The sequence below is a fragment of the Macadamia integrifolia genome, chromosome 6 (genome assembly GCF_013358625.1).
Source record: "Macadamia integrifolia cultivar HAES 741 chromosome 6, SCU_Mint_v3, whole genome shotgun sequence".
In the NCBI taxonomy this organism is placed as follows: Eukaryota; Viridiplantae; Streptophyta; class Magnoliopsida; order Proteales; family Proteaceae; genus Macadamia; species Macadamia integrifolia.
This window is the reverse complement of record NC_056562.1, coordinates 15,243,392-15,260,925: the sequence shown is the minus strand read 5'-3', so window position 1 is coordinate 15,260,925 and position 17,534 is coordinate 15,243,392. Positions and strand designations below refer to the sequence as shown.

General features: G+C 35.1%; 2 protein-coding genes across 3 annotated transcripts in view; both read left to right on the top strand.

Moving 5' to 3' along the window:
- Positions 1-1,839, top strand: part of LOC122081156 (tocopherol O-methyltransferase, chloroplastic) — a 51,558-nt gene extending 49,719 nt beyond the window's left edge. For both annotated transcript variants that reach the window (XM_042648147.1, XM_042648146.1), the window contains 2 exons: positions 1,338-1,440; positions 1,533-1,839. In XM_042648147.1, coding sequence (XP_042504081.1) covers positions 1,338-1,440; positions 1,533-1,645 — 216 coding nt within the window. In that variant the 3' untranslated portion in view covers positions 1,646-1,839. The remainder of the gene's footprint in view (positions 1-1,337; positions 1,441-1,532) is intronic.
- A 757-nt stretch (positions 1,840-2,596) lies between these two features.
- LOC122082085 (protein TRIGALACTOSYLDIACYLGLYCEROL 1, chloroplastic-like) lies at positions 2,597-3,034 on the top strand. The gene has a single exon (XM_042649577.1). It carries the CDS (start codon positions 2,597-2,599, stop codon positions 3,032-3,034), a length of 438 nt encoding a protein of 145 aa, XP_042505511.1.
- The last annotated feature ends 14,500 nt before the right edge of the window (positions 3,035-17,534 follow it).

Here is a 17,534-nt window from a genome sequence, read left to right as displayed (position 1 = left end):
TGAATATTCTGCTTATTTACAATTTTGTCACTCCCTTTGTTTAACTTTGAAATAATTACAGAATTACCAGTCTTGCATCTTTTGGCTATTATTCTCTTGGGCGGGCCCATAAGCAATACAAACCATCGTGGATTGCATCACTATCCTAAAAACAAGAACACTGAATCCTTGAAATGAGTTTCCACCATATTAGTGATTCACTATAGAAACATTTAAGAATATGGTTTCTAAGCACAATGGGGTTCCCACGCAGTTTGAATTTCAGCGTAGGAATACAAGATTTGCGGTAAGCATAAATAGGTTCAATAGGTCAAGTAAAATAGGTTCAAGCGCTCTATTATATGCCTTCAAGTTAAAGGAGGAAACAGAAGGTTTCAAGCAACCACGTCATCATTTGCAATTAGAGAGTTTCAGGTCACAAAGAAAGAAGAAACAGAGAGTTCCAACAAAACACTATATGCAGTAAACAGCCATATACCCCATTCAAATTGTATGGTGGAATATATTCCTGACCTACAGCAAATGTTTTGTTCAGTTCCCTTTGTTCCCCTTCTCTTCCTCTGTTTCTCTCACAATTTAACTCTCCTTGCTTTCCTTTTTCTTGCAGTGCCCTTCTTTTCCTCTCTTGCAGTCCTCTTTCCTTATCTCTATCCCTCATAGCTCCCACTTCTTTCTCTCTCTCTCCATTTAACCCCTCCTGTTTTACAGAATAAGGGCACTGTCCTCCTATCAAAACATGAAGACCTCTCTCTTACTTTTTTTCTACACCTATTACTTACTACTTCTACCCCTCCCCTACCAAGCTATTTACAATGTTGCCCTTGGGCCTTAATACTCAAAAAATGCATGTATATCCATATGTATATATGGATGCATACATACTTGAGATCACCTACTTTATTTGTCCATTTAGTACAAGAATAATCATCTTATATAGACTACAAAAGCAGCAAATTAGGATATTACATACAAGTTCAGAAATCCTAATGAAATAAGGACTAAACAACATATTGGACTTCTAAATTCTTAATGTTACCAGGAAAGACAGTTCTTGTACCCCACTTGGACTACAATTTATTGTTGAGCCTACACTACAACCAAAACATTGAAAGAAAGGCCCATAACCATCTAATACCAAAGCAGGGCCTTTTGGTTTGTAACTGCATTACAACACCTCCACAAAATTTGACTGCCAATAAATCTGCCATTGTTGGCCTTACTGAAAAACTTTGCCCGTGCAAACTGCACATGGTGCACACCTAAATACATCCATATATGTAAAAACACACATGTACATAGTGCTTGTCATAACGCAGCCAAATATTTAACTGTTGCAGGATATCAAGGCAGCTGATTGGTCTGAGTATGTGGCTCCATTTTGGCCAGCAGTAATTCGCTCGGCCTTAACATGGAAGGGCCTCACTTCACTGCTGCGAAGTGGTAAGTTAAGCATACATCCATCATGTACATTTAAGTTATTTTGCTTCCTGTAAGTTTGCTGTTTTCTTAATGGTGTGATATGGGTGATTCAGGATGGAAAACTATAAAGGGAGCACTTGCTATGCCATGGATGATTGAGGGGTACAAGAAAGATCTAATTAAATTTGCCATCATTACGTGCCAAAAGCCAGAATTAATTGGATGACGGATAGCGTAAGGGTACTCAGTGAAGATCACCCTTTAAATTTAGCTGGCAAGTTAGTTTTATAGGGTTTTCGCTTCTTGAGAAAAGAAAATGTATTTGGGGTAATAATCACCCCTAATGTTGTGTATTTTTGTGAGGGAAATAAAACTGAGTGAGAGAATTTCACTTTCTTATTGAAGTATATTTACTCTTCATTTAGGCTTTGTTTGGTTGCCAAGGGAATGCAAATTTTTTATGTAAAGTGAATTTTTTTTTCCAGAAAAAATAAATTGAGATGTTTGGTTGCAAGGGAAATATATTTTACATATAAAAAAAATTTCACTTATACGCTAAAACTTCCCATTTTATTTTCCGACCAAATTAGGAAGAAAAAACAAAACCCTATTCTCATCGTCTCTCTATCACTCTCGCGACTCTCAAGTCTCATCCCGCTCGTGACTCGATCTCTCTCTCACGTGTCTCTCAGCGATCTCATGACTCTCATCCTGTGCACAAGGTGAGGCGATCTCTCTCTCACGTGATTCTCAGCGATCTCTATCTCAGGCGACTCTCATCCTGCTCGAGCAAGGTGAGACGATCTCTCTCTCACGTGACTCATTCTGTTCGTGGTTTTCTTTCTCAACAAGTTGTTGGTTCTCTTCCTGAGGAGAAGAATTTGGAATCTCTAATCCTCAGGTTTGATTTCTTCTTCACTTATGTCCATTCTCTTCTTCATTTTGTAACTAAGCTGTGTATTTTTGCAACACATTGGTATGTGAGTATTGATCCTGCTCATCAAGTGTTTGATGAAATGTTTCATAGAAATTTGGTTTCTGTTAGTTTAAACATCCACCTTCACTGCTCTGTGAAAAAAGTAATTTCATCTCAGGTTATAAATATCAAAAATGCATTTTATTGGTAGGAAATAGTATTGGCCGTATAGGAAGTGCATTTGCAGCAGAATTAGGGACAATGCAGGTCTCTGTGCAGACAGACACTCTGCGAGTACTTGGAGCTAATCCTGTGGATTACCTTGTTACCCCAAGGGTGATTGCTACTTGTGTTGCTTTGCCAATTTTGACTCTTATGTGTTTCACCATTGGAATGGCTTCTAGTGCTCTCCTGGCTGATAGTGTGTATGGTGTTAGTGTCAACATTATATTGGATTCAGCTCAGAGGGCTCTCAGGCCTTGGGATATAGTCAGTGCAATGATCAAGTCGCAGGTGTTTGGTGGGATCATTGCTGTTGTGAGCTGTTCATGGGGGGTTACCACTCTGGGAGGTGCAAAAGGTGTTGGTGAGTCCACCACTTCGGCGGTGGTGATATCGCTTGTTTGTATCTTCATTGCTGATTTTGCCCTCTCTTGTTGCTTCTTTCAGGGTGCAGGAGATTCACTCAAGACCATGTAATGGTTCTTAGTCTCTCTGTTTCTTTTTGAAAAGTTTGTAATGTCCAGCTGGAAATTCTCTATTGTTAAATTTTGTAATGATTGGTACAATAATTATGATGGCTAGAAGTTGATCAATGGTCATTCTGTGCAAAGAAGTAAAGTTTACAAAACGTCCTTTTCTTTTTGTTCTAAAATCATTATATTTAGTTCTATCTTTTTCAGAAATCTAATTCTTTACCACTCACTCCCAAAAAGAAGAAAAACAAAATTATTATACAAATACATTGAATAACAGATTCTGGAATCTAGACTGTTAATGTAATCAACCAAAAAGTCATATTTGTTGCTGTCATTATAGAATCAAACAAAAACATGTAAAAAGACAGTTCTGCATCTGAGTACCAGGTAACCTGTCCACTCGTATTACTGGTAAACTGCAAGGACATGAATTGGAAAATAAGGTCCAGGGCATAGATGGTCGCTGATTTTTTTAAGTGTCTAGATAACACTTTGTTACCTCTAGAATGAGAATATTTCCCTTTCCTATTTCTCTTGAATATTAGTTATATTTTCTTATTGCTAGCCATGTCAAGTTTTTTGTATTGACTACCTTTCTTTGGCAATGGGCATGATTTATGACACACACACTTCAATGCAATTAGAGAGCACTTGCTTCATACATAAAAAGGTATGCATGGTCAAATGCAAAGACTGAAGATTTATGGGCTGTTTTAGAGGAAGAATCTGGTGAACCTGTGAACATGCTAATGAATTCATGGACGGAACCTTTTCTTTTTCTTTCTTAGTGGGGTTTGGGGGGAGTGATGGTGGAGGTGATCTAAGCCAAATGGACATCCATTAACACTGTTTGGAGATTAATTAAAAAATTGTACAATGGACAGATCATCCATTTTTAGTGACAAACACACCAAAGTTTACTTTTCTTTTCTAAATTAAAAGAATGGGTATTTTTTGTAAACTATTGTGTGATGAAATCTGCTTGAAGACTATGCACTCTGAAAATGAAAAAAGGTATTTGATCTATAAGTTGAAATAGGGAGAACCTCTTAGATATTTTGTGGCATTTCATGGACAGGGTGTGCCCACATTGATTGTATAGGAAGACTGAGTATCAGGGGACCCAACACATGAGAGGCCATGAAACCTTCTGATGTCCTCTGTTCCTTTCCTTCTTTTGTTGTTTTCCTTCACTAACTTTTCCCTTCCCATATCTATCTTTTGTTGTTTTCCTTAACTTTTCCCTTCCCCATTTCAATATAATCAGAACTTTCAGCAATCTCAGTTTGTTCACTGCAAGAGGCAGCAACCCTGTTAATGTTATAGCCACTCACTACACTTCGATTGTGACCTTATATGATTGGCATTTCCATAAAATGTAATTTTCCCAATTCATATGGTTCTAGTTCCCTGGTGGTGTACGTTAATGAAAAGCCATTTACTATAGAGATGGTTTGTCCTATGAAACAATCATTTCTTACTTTCATGCTTCTCCTCTACAGTCTTTGTTCAAATTTACAGGTTTGGCCACTGTCACCCCTATGCACCTGTGAACCTATAAATCGGTGCGTATTGCAATCTGTAATTGGTTGAATCTCAATCCTTTATAATGTTCTAGTTTTATGATTCTCTCTTTATTCAATATTCTTTTTATGGGTTAACCCAGGGTTATAAAATCTTCAAAATGTGGGTTCTTATTTTCCCATTTAGATGTTGAATTGTCTACAACATTGTCTAAAATTTTGAATTGTCTACAATATTGTAAAAGGAAATGCCCACTATCGGTCTTCTTTACCTTAAAATTTTTGAATTTGCTTAAAGGGAGTGAGAGAGTCACTATTGAACAAATAATTGAGTACAAGTTGTTTGTAATGATAATTAACAGGAGGTGTTGGATGCTCAAGTCTAGCACCAAGTGAATTAAGGAGAATAAAACTTGTATATCAAATGAAGTCATGCATCCAATGTATTGTATTCATTGAAATTTCATTTCAAATTCATAAATTAGGGTGGCTTTGAGGCTATTAAGCCTTTTAAAATTTTTTGCCTCTTCTAGTAAATATATATAGCATCTTCAATTTTTTAAAATTTTACATCTATTTTACATTCAACCAAACAACTCTGGGAAATGAATTTCACCTTACTTCTATTGCAACCAAATGACTCAAAAGGGAAAAAAAAAAAAAAAATTCCTTCCCTTCCCTTCCCTTCCTATTTCCCTTGCAACCAAACACAGCCTTATGTCGTTTGAAATGATGCTTAAAGATGTTACATATTGATCTGTGTTTCTCATGGCTGTGATTCATAAATACCATCTATTTATGCAACTCAAGTCACTTTTGAACATTCTCATGCTCTATATGGTCCGAGTAGGTTGAAATCTAATGGCCCATCCCGAATGTACGGCCAATTATGTTTTATTGTATTTTCTGGGAACCCTGGCATAATGCATTTTGACCAGAAGCTTGTGATGGTAATTGGATTTGTCTATTTTGGAAGCTTGCCTCTCAACGTTGGATATGTTTGTACTACTACTTGGCCTCTTGGGTCTGTCTTATATGTCCTATTGACCCTACTTGTCAGAGGTGTGGTGAAGATGTGGCAAGTGGAAACCCCGTCACTTGTGTTGCTCAAACTGCCCATTTGCTCTAAGTGGTTTGGCTGCGGTGCAGTTAACAGGTAATATTTCAATTCAAAATTGGATTCAAAGCTCGAATCAATTTAACCACCTTGGGAAGAAGATTATTATTATTATTTATTTATTTATTTTGGACAGAAATACAAAAGCTTTATTGAATGAAATCAGTTGTGGACAATCTCCTCTTAGAATCCAATTGTACAAGAACGGGAGGGGGAGAACTCCACCAAGATTGTGAGAGGCCCAACATAGCAGCCCTTTTGCTAGACATGAGCTTCCACATTTGAAGATCTAGGAACAAATTCAAATTTACAAAAGGAAAAAGAAGAAGCTAAAAGAATAATGTCATAACTACAACTCTAGCTGCCCAACCTATCCCACTCCTGCCACTAGAAATGGCACTAACCACAGCTAAACAATCCAAAAAACACAATATAGCCTTAAGACCTAAAAAACGAGCCATCAGCAGCCTGTCACGTATCGCTTCTGCTTCTAAAGCTGCAGTAGAAATCTAGTACATGCTTTGTAAGATGCACCAATAAAATCAATCATGCTGCTTCGGATAACCACACCTCTACTTCCAGCACTACTCTCATTATTGTAGGCTCCATCAGAGAAAATAGTAACATGATCAACAGACAAGAAGATCAGCAAATTGCTATTCCCAGAAGAGGAGACACCACCCAAATTTACTTGTTGAGAGAGCCAAAAACAACCTTCATCCACAGAGACATAAAAAGCAGTCATACTAGTCATGGGGTCAGGATCAATGAAGTTGAATAAAGCTTTGTTTCTAGTCTTCCAAATCTGCCACAGTAGGGAAGACCAAATAATATCAAAGTCTATCTTTTCAGGCACATTTTTGCACTTCACAAAAAGGAAATTTAACCATTCTTTAAAATGTGGGAAGAAGATTAGTAATGGGAATTTAGGTTTTTTGTGGCTATAATGACTGGTACTTATGGTGTGCGATTTTTTATTTTTTATATAAAAACCAAAGCCAAAATTAACAAAGTTTATACATATCATCCCTAGTAACCAGCCATTTACCTTTTAACGGCTGGCTGTGCCATAAGCCTTAGATTAACTGTAAACAGATTGTTAGACTTCATACAAAATTGGATGGCTGTTAAAATTATCCAACTCCAGTTGGAGTGGAATAGCCACCCAAGGCCAAACTGTTAATCGTTCCTGATTAAAATTATCCAAAAAACTTCGAAGATCTTCCATGTCACTCCACACCTAATCCACCCTCTATTCTTTTTCTTTTGCCACCTTCAACCCTTCTAGTAGTCCCTTTTGTAGCCGCATTACCATTCTTTCCTATCAACAATTAATTTGCTTGAGATAAGATATATAAATTATTTAGAATGAAAGAAAAAGCCCATCCCGAAAGTTTTCCCCCCTAATCGGTGTAAGCAGGGACAGCCAGACATAAGATTTTAGCTTGTGGGGGTGTGTTAGTCACGGGTTGGATATCGATTGCCGTTAGCCTTTTTTCTGGCATCATATTGTTGACCCCATTGCTTGTCCAGTATTCCACTTGTTTGTATATATAATATTATTCATTTGTCCAGTTATTTTCAATATACTTTTTTATTTTGTTCTTAGGGAGTTGAATAAAATAGTAGGCTCCCTAGTAAAGAAGGCCATGTCGATGACGTGTATGTCAATTTAGCTAAATTTCACAAGTGAACTTGTCCTTGAACACTCACTATTACTCGGACCTCGGCTGAAATAGACCTTACCCTATGAGAGAAGAAAGAGCAGAAAAGAGAAAACTTAGAAGGCCATGGCTCTGATACCAAAACACAAGTGAACTTGTTATTGAACACTCTAATCTTAAACATTACAAGAATTCTATGTTTTCTTTTTGAACCTTTTTGTTGTCTATCATATTGTTCTTTGTTTTCCAGTTACCATCCTACATTCCTACCAAGAATTCTATGTTTTCTTGTTGAACCTTATTGCTCTTTTAGTCCATGGTTAACAGAATCATGTATTGCAAAAAAAGTTAAAAATTTGACATGTTTGAATGAATATGTCTCCTACTAAAAAAAAAAAATCGATTGTTCTTGTATGATTGGCTGCAAGAAACAAGAGAATCAGCCTTGGCACGATTGCCAAGTTGGGACAAAAAGAGTGATGTGCAAATTTCAAACATATGTAAAAATGATGGAATTAATATAGGATTGATCAGAGAAATAAGAGAAATTATTTAGCTCTCAAAGAATTTGTAATTATGGTCAACTGTGAGAGTTTATCATCTCTGTCAATTATTATTGAATTCTAATCATATCAGAATTTCTAATGGTTTCCAAAAGCTTAACATGTAAGTTGTGACCAATATTAAGAGATTAAATCAGATTTCAATGATCCTATTTAAAGACTGGGAGAGGGTTCCTCAAAAGACAATGTGACCCTTACACCAGCATGTTTACTAATGGGAGTACATGTAGAAACATCAATAGGTGTAGAATTTTTACCTTTCATGAAGGGTGGGGTAGTTATTTCAATCCCCACCCCCCACTCCCTCTAACTGTGTGGGGGCTTAAGGGCACACAATCTTTTAGACTTTCTTTTCCCTTAAAAATAAATCATAGAATTATTTTCAAGTAAGTTTCAGATCTTAGATTTGATATTCACCAAGACAGTTGCAAAATACTAAATTTGGTTTGAATAAAGAGAATCAAGAGAGAAAGAACAATGGGAAGCAAAGGAGATATCAACGAAAAACATCACTTGAAGTAGAAAGGTTAATGAAGGAGGAGGGAGAGAAATATCGGCCAGATCTAGAACACACTCAACATATGTAGAGCTCAATAGTACAAAAACTACAACTAAAAATCATATTCAATTACTGGGGTCGTGACATTTGTAAAGATCCCATGAAAATCCAATATTAAGAGATTAAATCAGATTTCAACGATCCTATTTAAAGACTGGGAGAGGGTTCCTCAAAAGGCAATGTGACCCTTACACCAGCATGTTTACTAATGGGAGTACATGTAGAAACATCAATAGGTGTAGAATTTTTACCTTTCATGAAGGGTGGGGTAGTTATTTCAATCCCCACCCCCCACTCCCTCTAACTGTGTGGGGGCTTAAGGGCACACAATCTTTTAGACTTTCTTTTCCCTTAAAAATAAATCATAGAATTATTTTCAAGTAAGTTTCAGATCTTAGATTTGATATTCACCAAGACAGTTGCAAAATACTGAATTTGGTTTGAATAAAGAGAATCAAGAGAGAACGAACAATGGGAAGCAAAGGAGATATCAACGAAAAACATCACTTGAAGTAGAAAGGTTAATGAAGGAGGAGGGAGAGAAATATCGGCCAAATCTGGAACACACTCAACATATGTACAGCTCAATAGTACAAAAACTACAACTAAAAATCTTATTCAATTACTGAGTTGTTACATTTGTAAAGATCCCATGAAAATTTTAAATTAACTCATAAAAATTTGCTAATCACTCTCACAATTCGAGTAAGTATATGGGTAAGAGATCGCTGTCTGGTCACATAGCCCTTGCACCAGTGCAAAAGCCAAGGAAATCACACACAAGGACATCAACATGACTGATTTTTTATTTCACAAGAGTGGGGTGGTAATTTCATAAGCTCTTGTGTCTGAATACATCGATCACACGACCATGTAGCTTTCTTTTTCCCAAAGTAAATAAACTCAAAATAAGACAATATATGTTAACTAATAAATATCTTAATTGAATCCAAACTATTAGATTAAAAGCTAGACCACTATTCCTGTATTCCAATAAGAAAAATATCAAAAGTGAATTTATAAATTAGGCTCATTACAATAAATAAAAACACAAAATAAATAAGCCCAACCAATATAATATCCACCCCTAAGTCGATTTCAACCATTGTACCATTGCCAACCCCTTTTGGGCCTCTCAAGCTTGTGCTTAGGCTTACATATTGGATTGTATTGATCCGTCAACTCCAATGCATTTGTATTAATTCCCATATTACACAAGTACAATAAAACAAATAAATAAATTGACCACAAAAAATTTTCACTATCATTTTGCTTGGGTTCACAAGACCCATATTGCACTAAGATGCACTAATTTTTCAAAATTAAAGCAACAATATAAAAGAAGATTGATCGATACGGCAATATGAATCTGTCCTGGTCCCTCGGAACCTCAAATTATCCATCAAGGCTTGATATCTCCCCTATCTTAGGATGAACTGATGAAGTTATGAGAAAGAAATGAAACAAAGAGTAGATTCATACGATTGTTACAGAAGAATTAGGTGGAGAAAAAAGATGGCAAGAAGGAGGTGAAATTTGGGGGAGAAGAAGATGAAAAAAAAAAAAAAAACTATTTCGGTGGTGGGTACCGTGGGTTTCATATATGACGTTTTGTTTGTTTGTTTGTTTTTTTTATACTATTTAAGTGGACCGAATCATTCGGTTTAATTCGATTCAGCCCGAATTATTCGCGTTTTAAAATCAAATTAGTAAAAAACGCATTTTTTACCGAATTTTATTTTTAATTTGGATTCAGTCAAAATTTTTTATTTTATTCGGAAAAATTCTGTTCGGCGGAATAATTCCGAATTATTCGGCCGAATTGTTAACTATGTGTATGACCGACACCAATTTTCTCATTCAGCAATAGGGAGAAAATTTGTTGCTCATACATAAAATTAGCAACATGTGATCCTATCTAGTCAATGTACTGATACAGTTGGACGAAGTCGATGGGTAACTTTTCTTCATTGGGGTTCCTCTTGAAGGCAATTGCACTATGTTTCTTCCTTTCTGGTGGATTAGTACTACTCCTTAATTTCATCTTGCTGCTCAATAATGGGTATTGGATTCTCATTATGACCAGTAAGTGTTTCTTCTTATTTAGTTTCTTTAGTATAAGCCACTACCTTTTTTTCTTATGATCCTTTCTGTAGATTTTTTTTTTCATTTTCCGTCAACTTAACTTCTTCCTTGGGATTTTTTCAAAAACTAAGGGCCCGTTTGATTTTGTTGTTAGAAACGTGTTTTTCTATTTTTCTGTGCTCAGAATTAGAAAAGCACCTTCTTTTTCATTTGATTTTTCTATTTCGTTTCACCTATTTGAAATAGAAATAGGAATTTATGCCTATTTTTGTTTCTAGAGACAGGAACCGGAAAAACTAGTCAAATGTATCTTTTTGTTTATTTAAACAAGGAGGGGGGGTGAAATCACAAAATCTTGATAGACAACTCTCGACCTATCCAAGCCCTTCCCACAAAATAGAAGCCACTCCTCACTGGTACCCTCTCAAGAGGCGACTTCAGCCTAAAGTTCTTCATCATTTCGGACTGGGTTGCTTCTGAAGTTCATCTCAAATCGTGACATCCCTTCGGCCTAGGTTCATTCTGAAACTCCTCTCCACAAAGTAGTGTTAGGCCAGAATCTTGTCGGCACTGAATCCTATCACCTTTATTAAAACCCTGCATGATAACACTTTGTTTCTCTCTCTTTTTTCTTTAAAAAAAATAAAAATAAATAATAAATAAATAAAAGAGGAATAGAAATACATTTGTTATTTTTAATTCTTTCTTTTCTTTTCTTTTCTTTTCTTTTTAATGGGAATGAACTAGTTATAAAAAATCACTTAGAAACAAAGAAAAGAAGTTGTAATTTAGAACTTCTCTATTCTAGAAACAAAAGGAAGAAATAAGAGAATGGGTGTAAGTTGCTCTTTAATGAGCACATGTTTAATATGATAGTCAAGACAGTAATTTCATATTAAAAAACCAAACCATCTCCATGACAACTGCCATCACATCCACCAATTTTTTTTGGTATTCAATAGCATCTTGGACAATTTATAGAAGTTTCAGAAACATAAATTATTGTGAATAATAAATGTTTTCCTTTTTCTTTTTTAGCCAAGAAATAAAAATTACTATGAATTACCAAACATGTATTTTGTCCACAATTCTAGCCTAGAAACAAAATTGCAAAAAGTCATTTCTAAAATAGAAACATAACCCACAACTAAAAGTGTTATCATGCAGAGTTTAATTTGACGTGTCAAGCAAGGAGACACTATAAAGCATAAATCTCCTAATACTTCTTTCAACCATTGTCTACCCACTTTAATGATGTGCTTTGAAGATGGAAACACTTGACACTGCATATTATCATGGTAATACGAAGGAGTTAAAAAAGTGATGAAGAAATTTTCATTATCTCTGTCATAGTAATCATTAGTGTAAAATTAGAACTATAGTTATCACCATGATCAATGTAAAATCGTTTAAACTAATATTGGGCTAGAAAAGAAGAATGATAAGAGAAATTTTATAGCTCTCAAATTAGTCAGAATAATTGTAATTCTATTAAGTGTTAAGAGTTTATAAGCTTTATTAATCAACATTGAAATATTAGAAATTAGATCAAAATTTCTAAAAGAAACCCAACTAGCTTAAGCTATATATGCCCAAGAACTAAGAGAATCAATCAAATTTAAGATACAACTTTGAAACTATTCAAATAAGTGTCAAATATTGAATTGGCATTTCAGATTTGATAGTCTGTCAGATAGTTGTAAAATATTGAATTTGATTTAAAATATAAATAATAATAAAAAAAGAGAAGAAGAAAGAGATTTTTTTTTTTTTTTTTTTGAAAACTAAATATCATAGTAAAAAGCAGAAAGAAGATGATATACATGTCAACTAAACATAGTTTTTCAGTTCTAGTCTTCTTGGCTAGTTGATGGCCAAAGACATTTATTCTTCTCTATTCATTAAACAAAAAAGACACAAATTCATGAGATAAGTGGTTAAATCCAATAAAAAGGAAAAGAGATTTCATGGCCAATATTCCTCTTTAATATCATTGATCCATCTATTAATGTTAAACATGATTGACATGGGATTGGAAGACTTATCTTGCTTAATTTTTTTATTACTAGCAAACCAAATGAAGTATCTATTATAGTAAACACCTACAAGAAGAAACTAAAATCATTTTAGAAAAAAACTTGTCTGTAGCAGTATGCATAAGCATAGATAGAATGGGAAAAACCCTGGAAATTTTCTGTTTGAAGGCCCAAAACACTTGTTGCCCAAATAAAAAGATGCCAATCAGACTCATGTTCTAGAAAGCGAAGGGGCAAAGAGTATTGAGAAGAAAATAGGCCATTGACTTTAGAATGCAATCCTTTATTTAGAAGTTTCCATAAGAAACATTTGAATTTTGGATGATATTGAGAATTCCATAACAGGTTCCAAATAAGACTAGCCTCTTGGGAAGAGGAAGAAGGTCCAGGAAGCTAAGAAGTTTGCTATCAATTTAGTTGATAGAGAACCCAAACGAGACTTGTAATTAATAAATAAATAAATAAATAAATAAATAAATAAATAAACTTCATGAGAAGAAGAATAGACTAGTGTTGAGAGAATTTCGAAAAAAATTCTTGACGAGGGGAACATTCCACTGTTGATTTATCAACAGTTCAACCACTTTCAAATGAGAGACGTGGGGTTGGTTGGTTGTAATTAACTTAAGTAGAAAGACTATTGAGGATCATGGTTTAGTCCAAAATGTCACCTGAAGCGCTAATTTTTCAGGAAACTGTTCTTTTTAAGAGAGGCAATAAATGAATGATATTGTTCATGCCCATGATCCAGATTTAGGGCCGGTTTTTCCGTTTCTATACCAAGAAACGATTTTTGGAATTGCAAAAAGATGTTTGATTTTTTTATTTTCCGAAACATTTTCAACAGTGTAGTCGAGTTCAAGACATGAGTGAAAGTACGACGTTATAGAAATGCAACTCACGAGTGAAGGCATGATGTTGAAGTTGTAAGTATGCTTCATGAGATGAGCTTCAGAAGGATGAAGGTAAACCGAAACTGTGAGCTTCGCACAACCATGTTGGAATCACCCCATTTGGATAGCGAGAAGTTTCAACAACGGGTTGGGGTTTGGGTAGGTCGAGTGAAGTATCGAGTTCACAATTTTTGTCGCTCCCACTTGTTTCTAGAAACAGAAAAACAAGTCTAACTTGTTTCTCCATTCCGGTTTCTAGACATTGAAATAGGCATAAATTTCTATTTCTATTTCTAAAAACAAGTGAAACGAAACAGAAAAATCAAACGGTTTTTTGGGTGTTTTTCCGTTTCTGAGCACAGAAAAATGTAAAAACCGTTTCTAGAAACAAAATCAATCGGGCCCTAGTCTTAAATTTTAGTTCAAGCAGACTGTTATGGCGAGGAAAATATTTAGCCTTGATGATTTTACACTACAAGGATTCAAATTTGGAAATCAGTCTCCAGCCTATGTGCATAATTAGGGATAAATTATGATCCATATTTTGTCTAAACCCAAGACCACCTTGTGTCTTTGGTTTGCAATAGTTTTTCCAACCAATGAGTGAAAGTTTGTGGGATCTAGTTGTTTCCCCTCTCCAAAATTTAGCACTGATGCTACCCAACTGGGAATATAGAGATTTAGGACACTGAAAGCATGACATGAGATATGTTGGATTGAGCTTAATACAAATTTAATGAGTACTGTGCGACCTACAAAAGTGAGGAGAGGAGCTTTCCAAGTTGCTAGTTTGGCTTGGAATCTTTCTATAATTCTTAAGAGACAAACCCTTTTCAAGCGAAGTCCCAATAATGGTGCACTAGAAAGAATTCAGGGGCATCCATTCCTGTAAATATATTGAGCTCCCTAAAGGCCTTCAATAGCCTTGAAAAACCCCTCATAGCAATGATGAAAAGATGTGCCGCTTAGAGGACACCCTTGCCTAATAAACCTTGACACCTCAAAGAAATTAAAACTTGAGCCATTGAGTTTGATTGAATAGGTGAGATTTGGAACATCAAGTCCACATATGCAAAACAACACAAAAAATCTTAAAAGAAATTCGGTTTGGTTTTGGTTTTGGTTTTGGTTTTGAAAAGTGAATTTTCATTGGGTTTGGTTCAGTTTCGGTTTTAGATTGAAAATTATATATTTGAACTGCATAAAGTCTAACATGTATATATCAAAGTGAACCGAACCTAAACAATACTAAATTCTACAATTATGTGTCTTCATAAGGTAGTAGTTTCTTTCCCAATTTTATTTGTTTCAGCAGCTTATTTCCACTTAAACTAAATTTGAACTGAATTACTAAGATTGTGTATAAATCAAATGAAATCAAATACAAAACGAAATAATTCGGTTTATTTTCGATTTTGAAGTTATGATGATTATTTTTGTTTTGGTGACTCTGATTCCAGAATTTTTTCAAAGTGCAAGGATACCTATAGTTTTCTATATATAATTTAGTTTTGCTATGTTTCTATGAGTTGTAGTATTTCAAGGTCTTTTTTTTTTTTAATAGGTAGGGAGGGAAGTAGGTAACAGTCAGGAGGTTCGAACTTGAGACCTCCTGGTGAGCATAGGATTTTTACACACCAAAGCTCACCAACTGTGCTAGGCAATTGTTCTTTTTCCAGGTCATTATTAGCATCAGATGCCAAAGGTATCCTGCAAGGTTTGTGCCACGTAGGGTCAAAGGGATGCAAAGAGGTAGAGGTATGGAGTGACAATCCAAATCTATGTAGATGGATAATGCAAGGACATCATGTTGGTTGGCTATTGGACCTTTTCTTTATTGTCTTCTTAAAATATTTCTTTTTTCATGGGAAAAATAAAAAAAAAACTTCATTAACGGAGATAATTTAAAACATTAACATCAGTTCCTATGTAAATTTGGAGTGGATTTTCATTTTTTTCAAAAGAATTGTCAACATGCCAGTAAAGAGAATAGCATAAACACCTATTGGAGAATCCAATTAAGTTAGCAGTATCAACTGAAATAAAAAACTTAGCAACTAGATTTGAAGTTGGGGTTCCTTTATTTGATAGCAAACATCACCATTTGTCATTTAAAAACGAAACAATAATCTTAATTATTTTATTAACAATAGCCATGGGTATAGACGAAACTAAAAGAGGTAAACTCCAAGGATTACCAATCAGATAATCCACTACCCTATTAAGAGAACTCTGTTGGTGGTTGGAATAGTTTGTAAATCTGGACTAGTAAGTAATGTCTACAAATAGGTGGGTTGACAACTAAGGAAGTTAGGTTGTATTGTGTTGTGGAGAACAATGTAACATGCTTGTTATTTTAATATGTTTTTCTTTTATTTTATGAAAAAAATGTTACAAAAATTATTCGGTTCCAATTATTTATGCATCAATGACGATAGATGAATTCGTTATAATTACAGAAAACCTACGTCAAATACATAGCGAATTTGGGTTCATAGACAAAACAAATCATATTTCAGCTATTACCTTTTTCATTACTATGCTCTCATATGCAAGGTTACCCCCATTTAGGGGTGTCAATTCTGAGCTCGCATTGGTAGACTCGATTGAGCTCGACACATTTACGGTCCGATCTGGACCGACCTGATTAATAAAAGTGTCGGGTTGTTCACGGTGCAAATAGCTAGTTCATTAAGCTCTCGACTGAACTGACACGTTTATATGCCCGGTTTGAACTGACTCATTGTAACCCGACCTAGCCCAACCCTCTTTAATACTATATAAAATTCCTATTTTTTCTCTACTAATAAGAAACAAATTAAGCTTTTTTACCTTTTACTTGCAATAGGATTTGATGTAATTAAGTTTTATTTTGTAAGTTGTAAAGGTCATAATCTCTTTTTTTTTTTTTTTTCTTTGTAAGAACAATCATAATCTCATATCATTTATCTTTTTTATTAAAGATTTGTCTCACATATTTCTGGCATTCAACCAACCTAAGAAAAGAATTTTAGGATAGGTATTTTTAAAACCCATTTAGAGCCCGTTTAGACTTAAATAGATTCGTAGCCCGGTTAAGGCCCGGTTAAGACCCATTTAAGAAAGCCTGATTAAAGCCCAACACCGATCGGCCCGATTATAAACCATATTATACCACCCAAAGCTAGACCCGTTTACTTAAACGGGTTTTCACAGTGCAAAGCTTCCCAAGTGGTCCATCCCAATTAAGCCTGACCGAGATTGGCCCGGCCAGACCGATTGACGCGCCTACCCCCATTAATCGACTTTCATAACAAATTCTATTTATTCTTCGTCACTTTGGATTGTGGGGTTTGCTTCCTAACCCCAGTGGTAGTACTATGTTTATGAAAGAAATTCTTATCGATTTAAATGGAAAAGAAGCTTGAAAGAGTAGCATGCCTCTACGCCTAGACATGTAGGCCAAAAAATGACTGTCCGAACCTTCGTGAAAAGCAAAAAATCTCACCCTTATTAATGCTACGCCATCCTAATGCAAAGGCATTGCCTTTGAACCCGCTCTCATGATTTAATTAACATTATTTATATCTAAATTCCCTTTTTTTTATAAACTATGTTTAAGTACTTGAAAAATATATAAAACATAAAATATATTCTAGTCATAGTTTCTAGAAACATTCCACCCAAAAGAAAATTTTGAGGCTGGCTGCCCTAACCTGGACACCTTCACATTACAAACGTTTGGTTGCCATGGTCCAAGTCAAATCAACCACTCTGATATATATCGGTTAGATCCAAACCCCTCCTAAATAGTGACGAAATCCATTTCATCACCAGGAGGCAAGAGTGGAGAAGAACGACGCTTCCACTTTTGAATTCTGCTCCTCATCTCCCTTCATTCTCCTTTACTTTTCCTGCTTCCTGAAAACGAGAAGACAGAAAATTCTACTTTTAGACCTAAAAAGTCAAAGAAGTGAGCTTTCCACGATTGACCAATCCAAAACTTACTATAAACCCAAGCCTTCTAGGCTTCTACATCTTCTACATCTGCAACCACACGATCAGAACATTTCTCTTTAAGA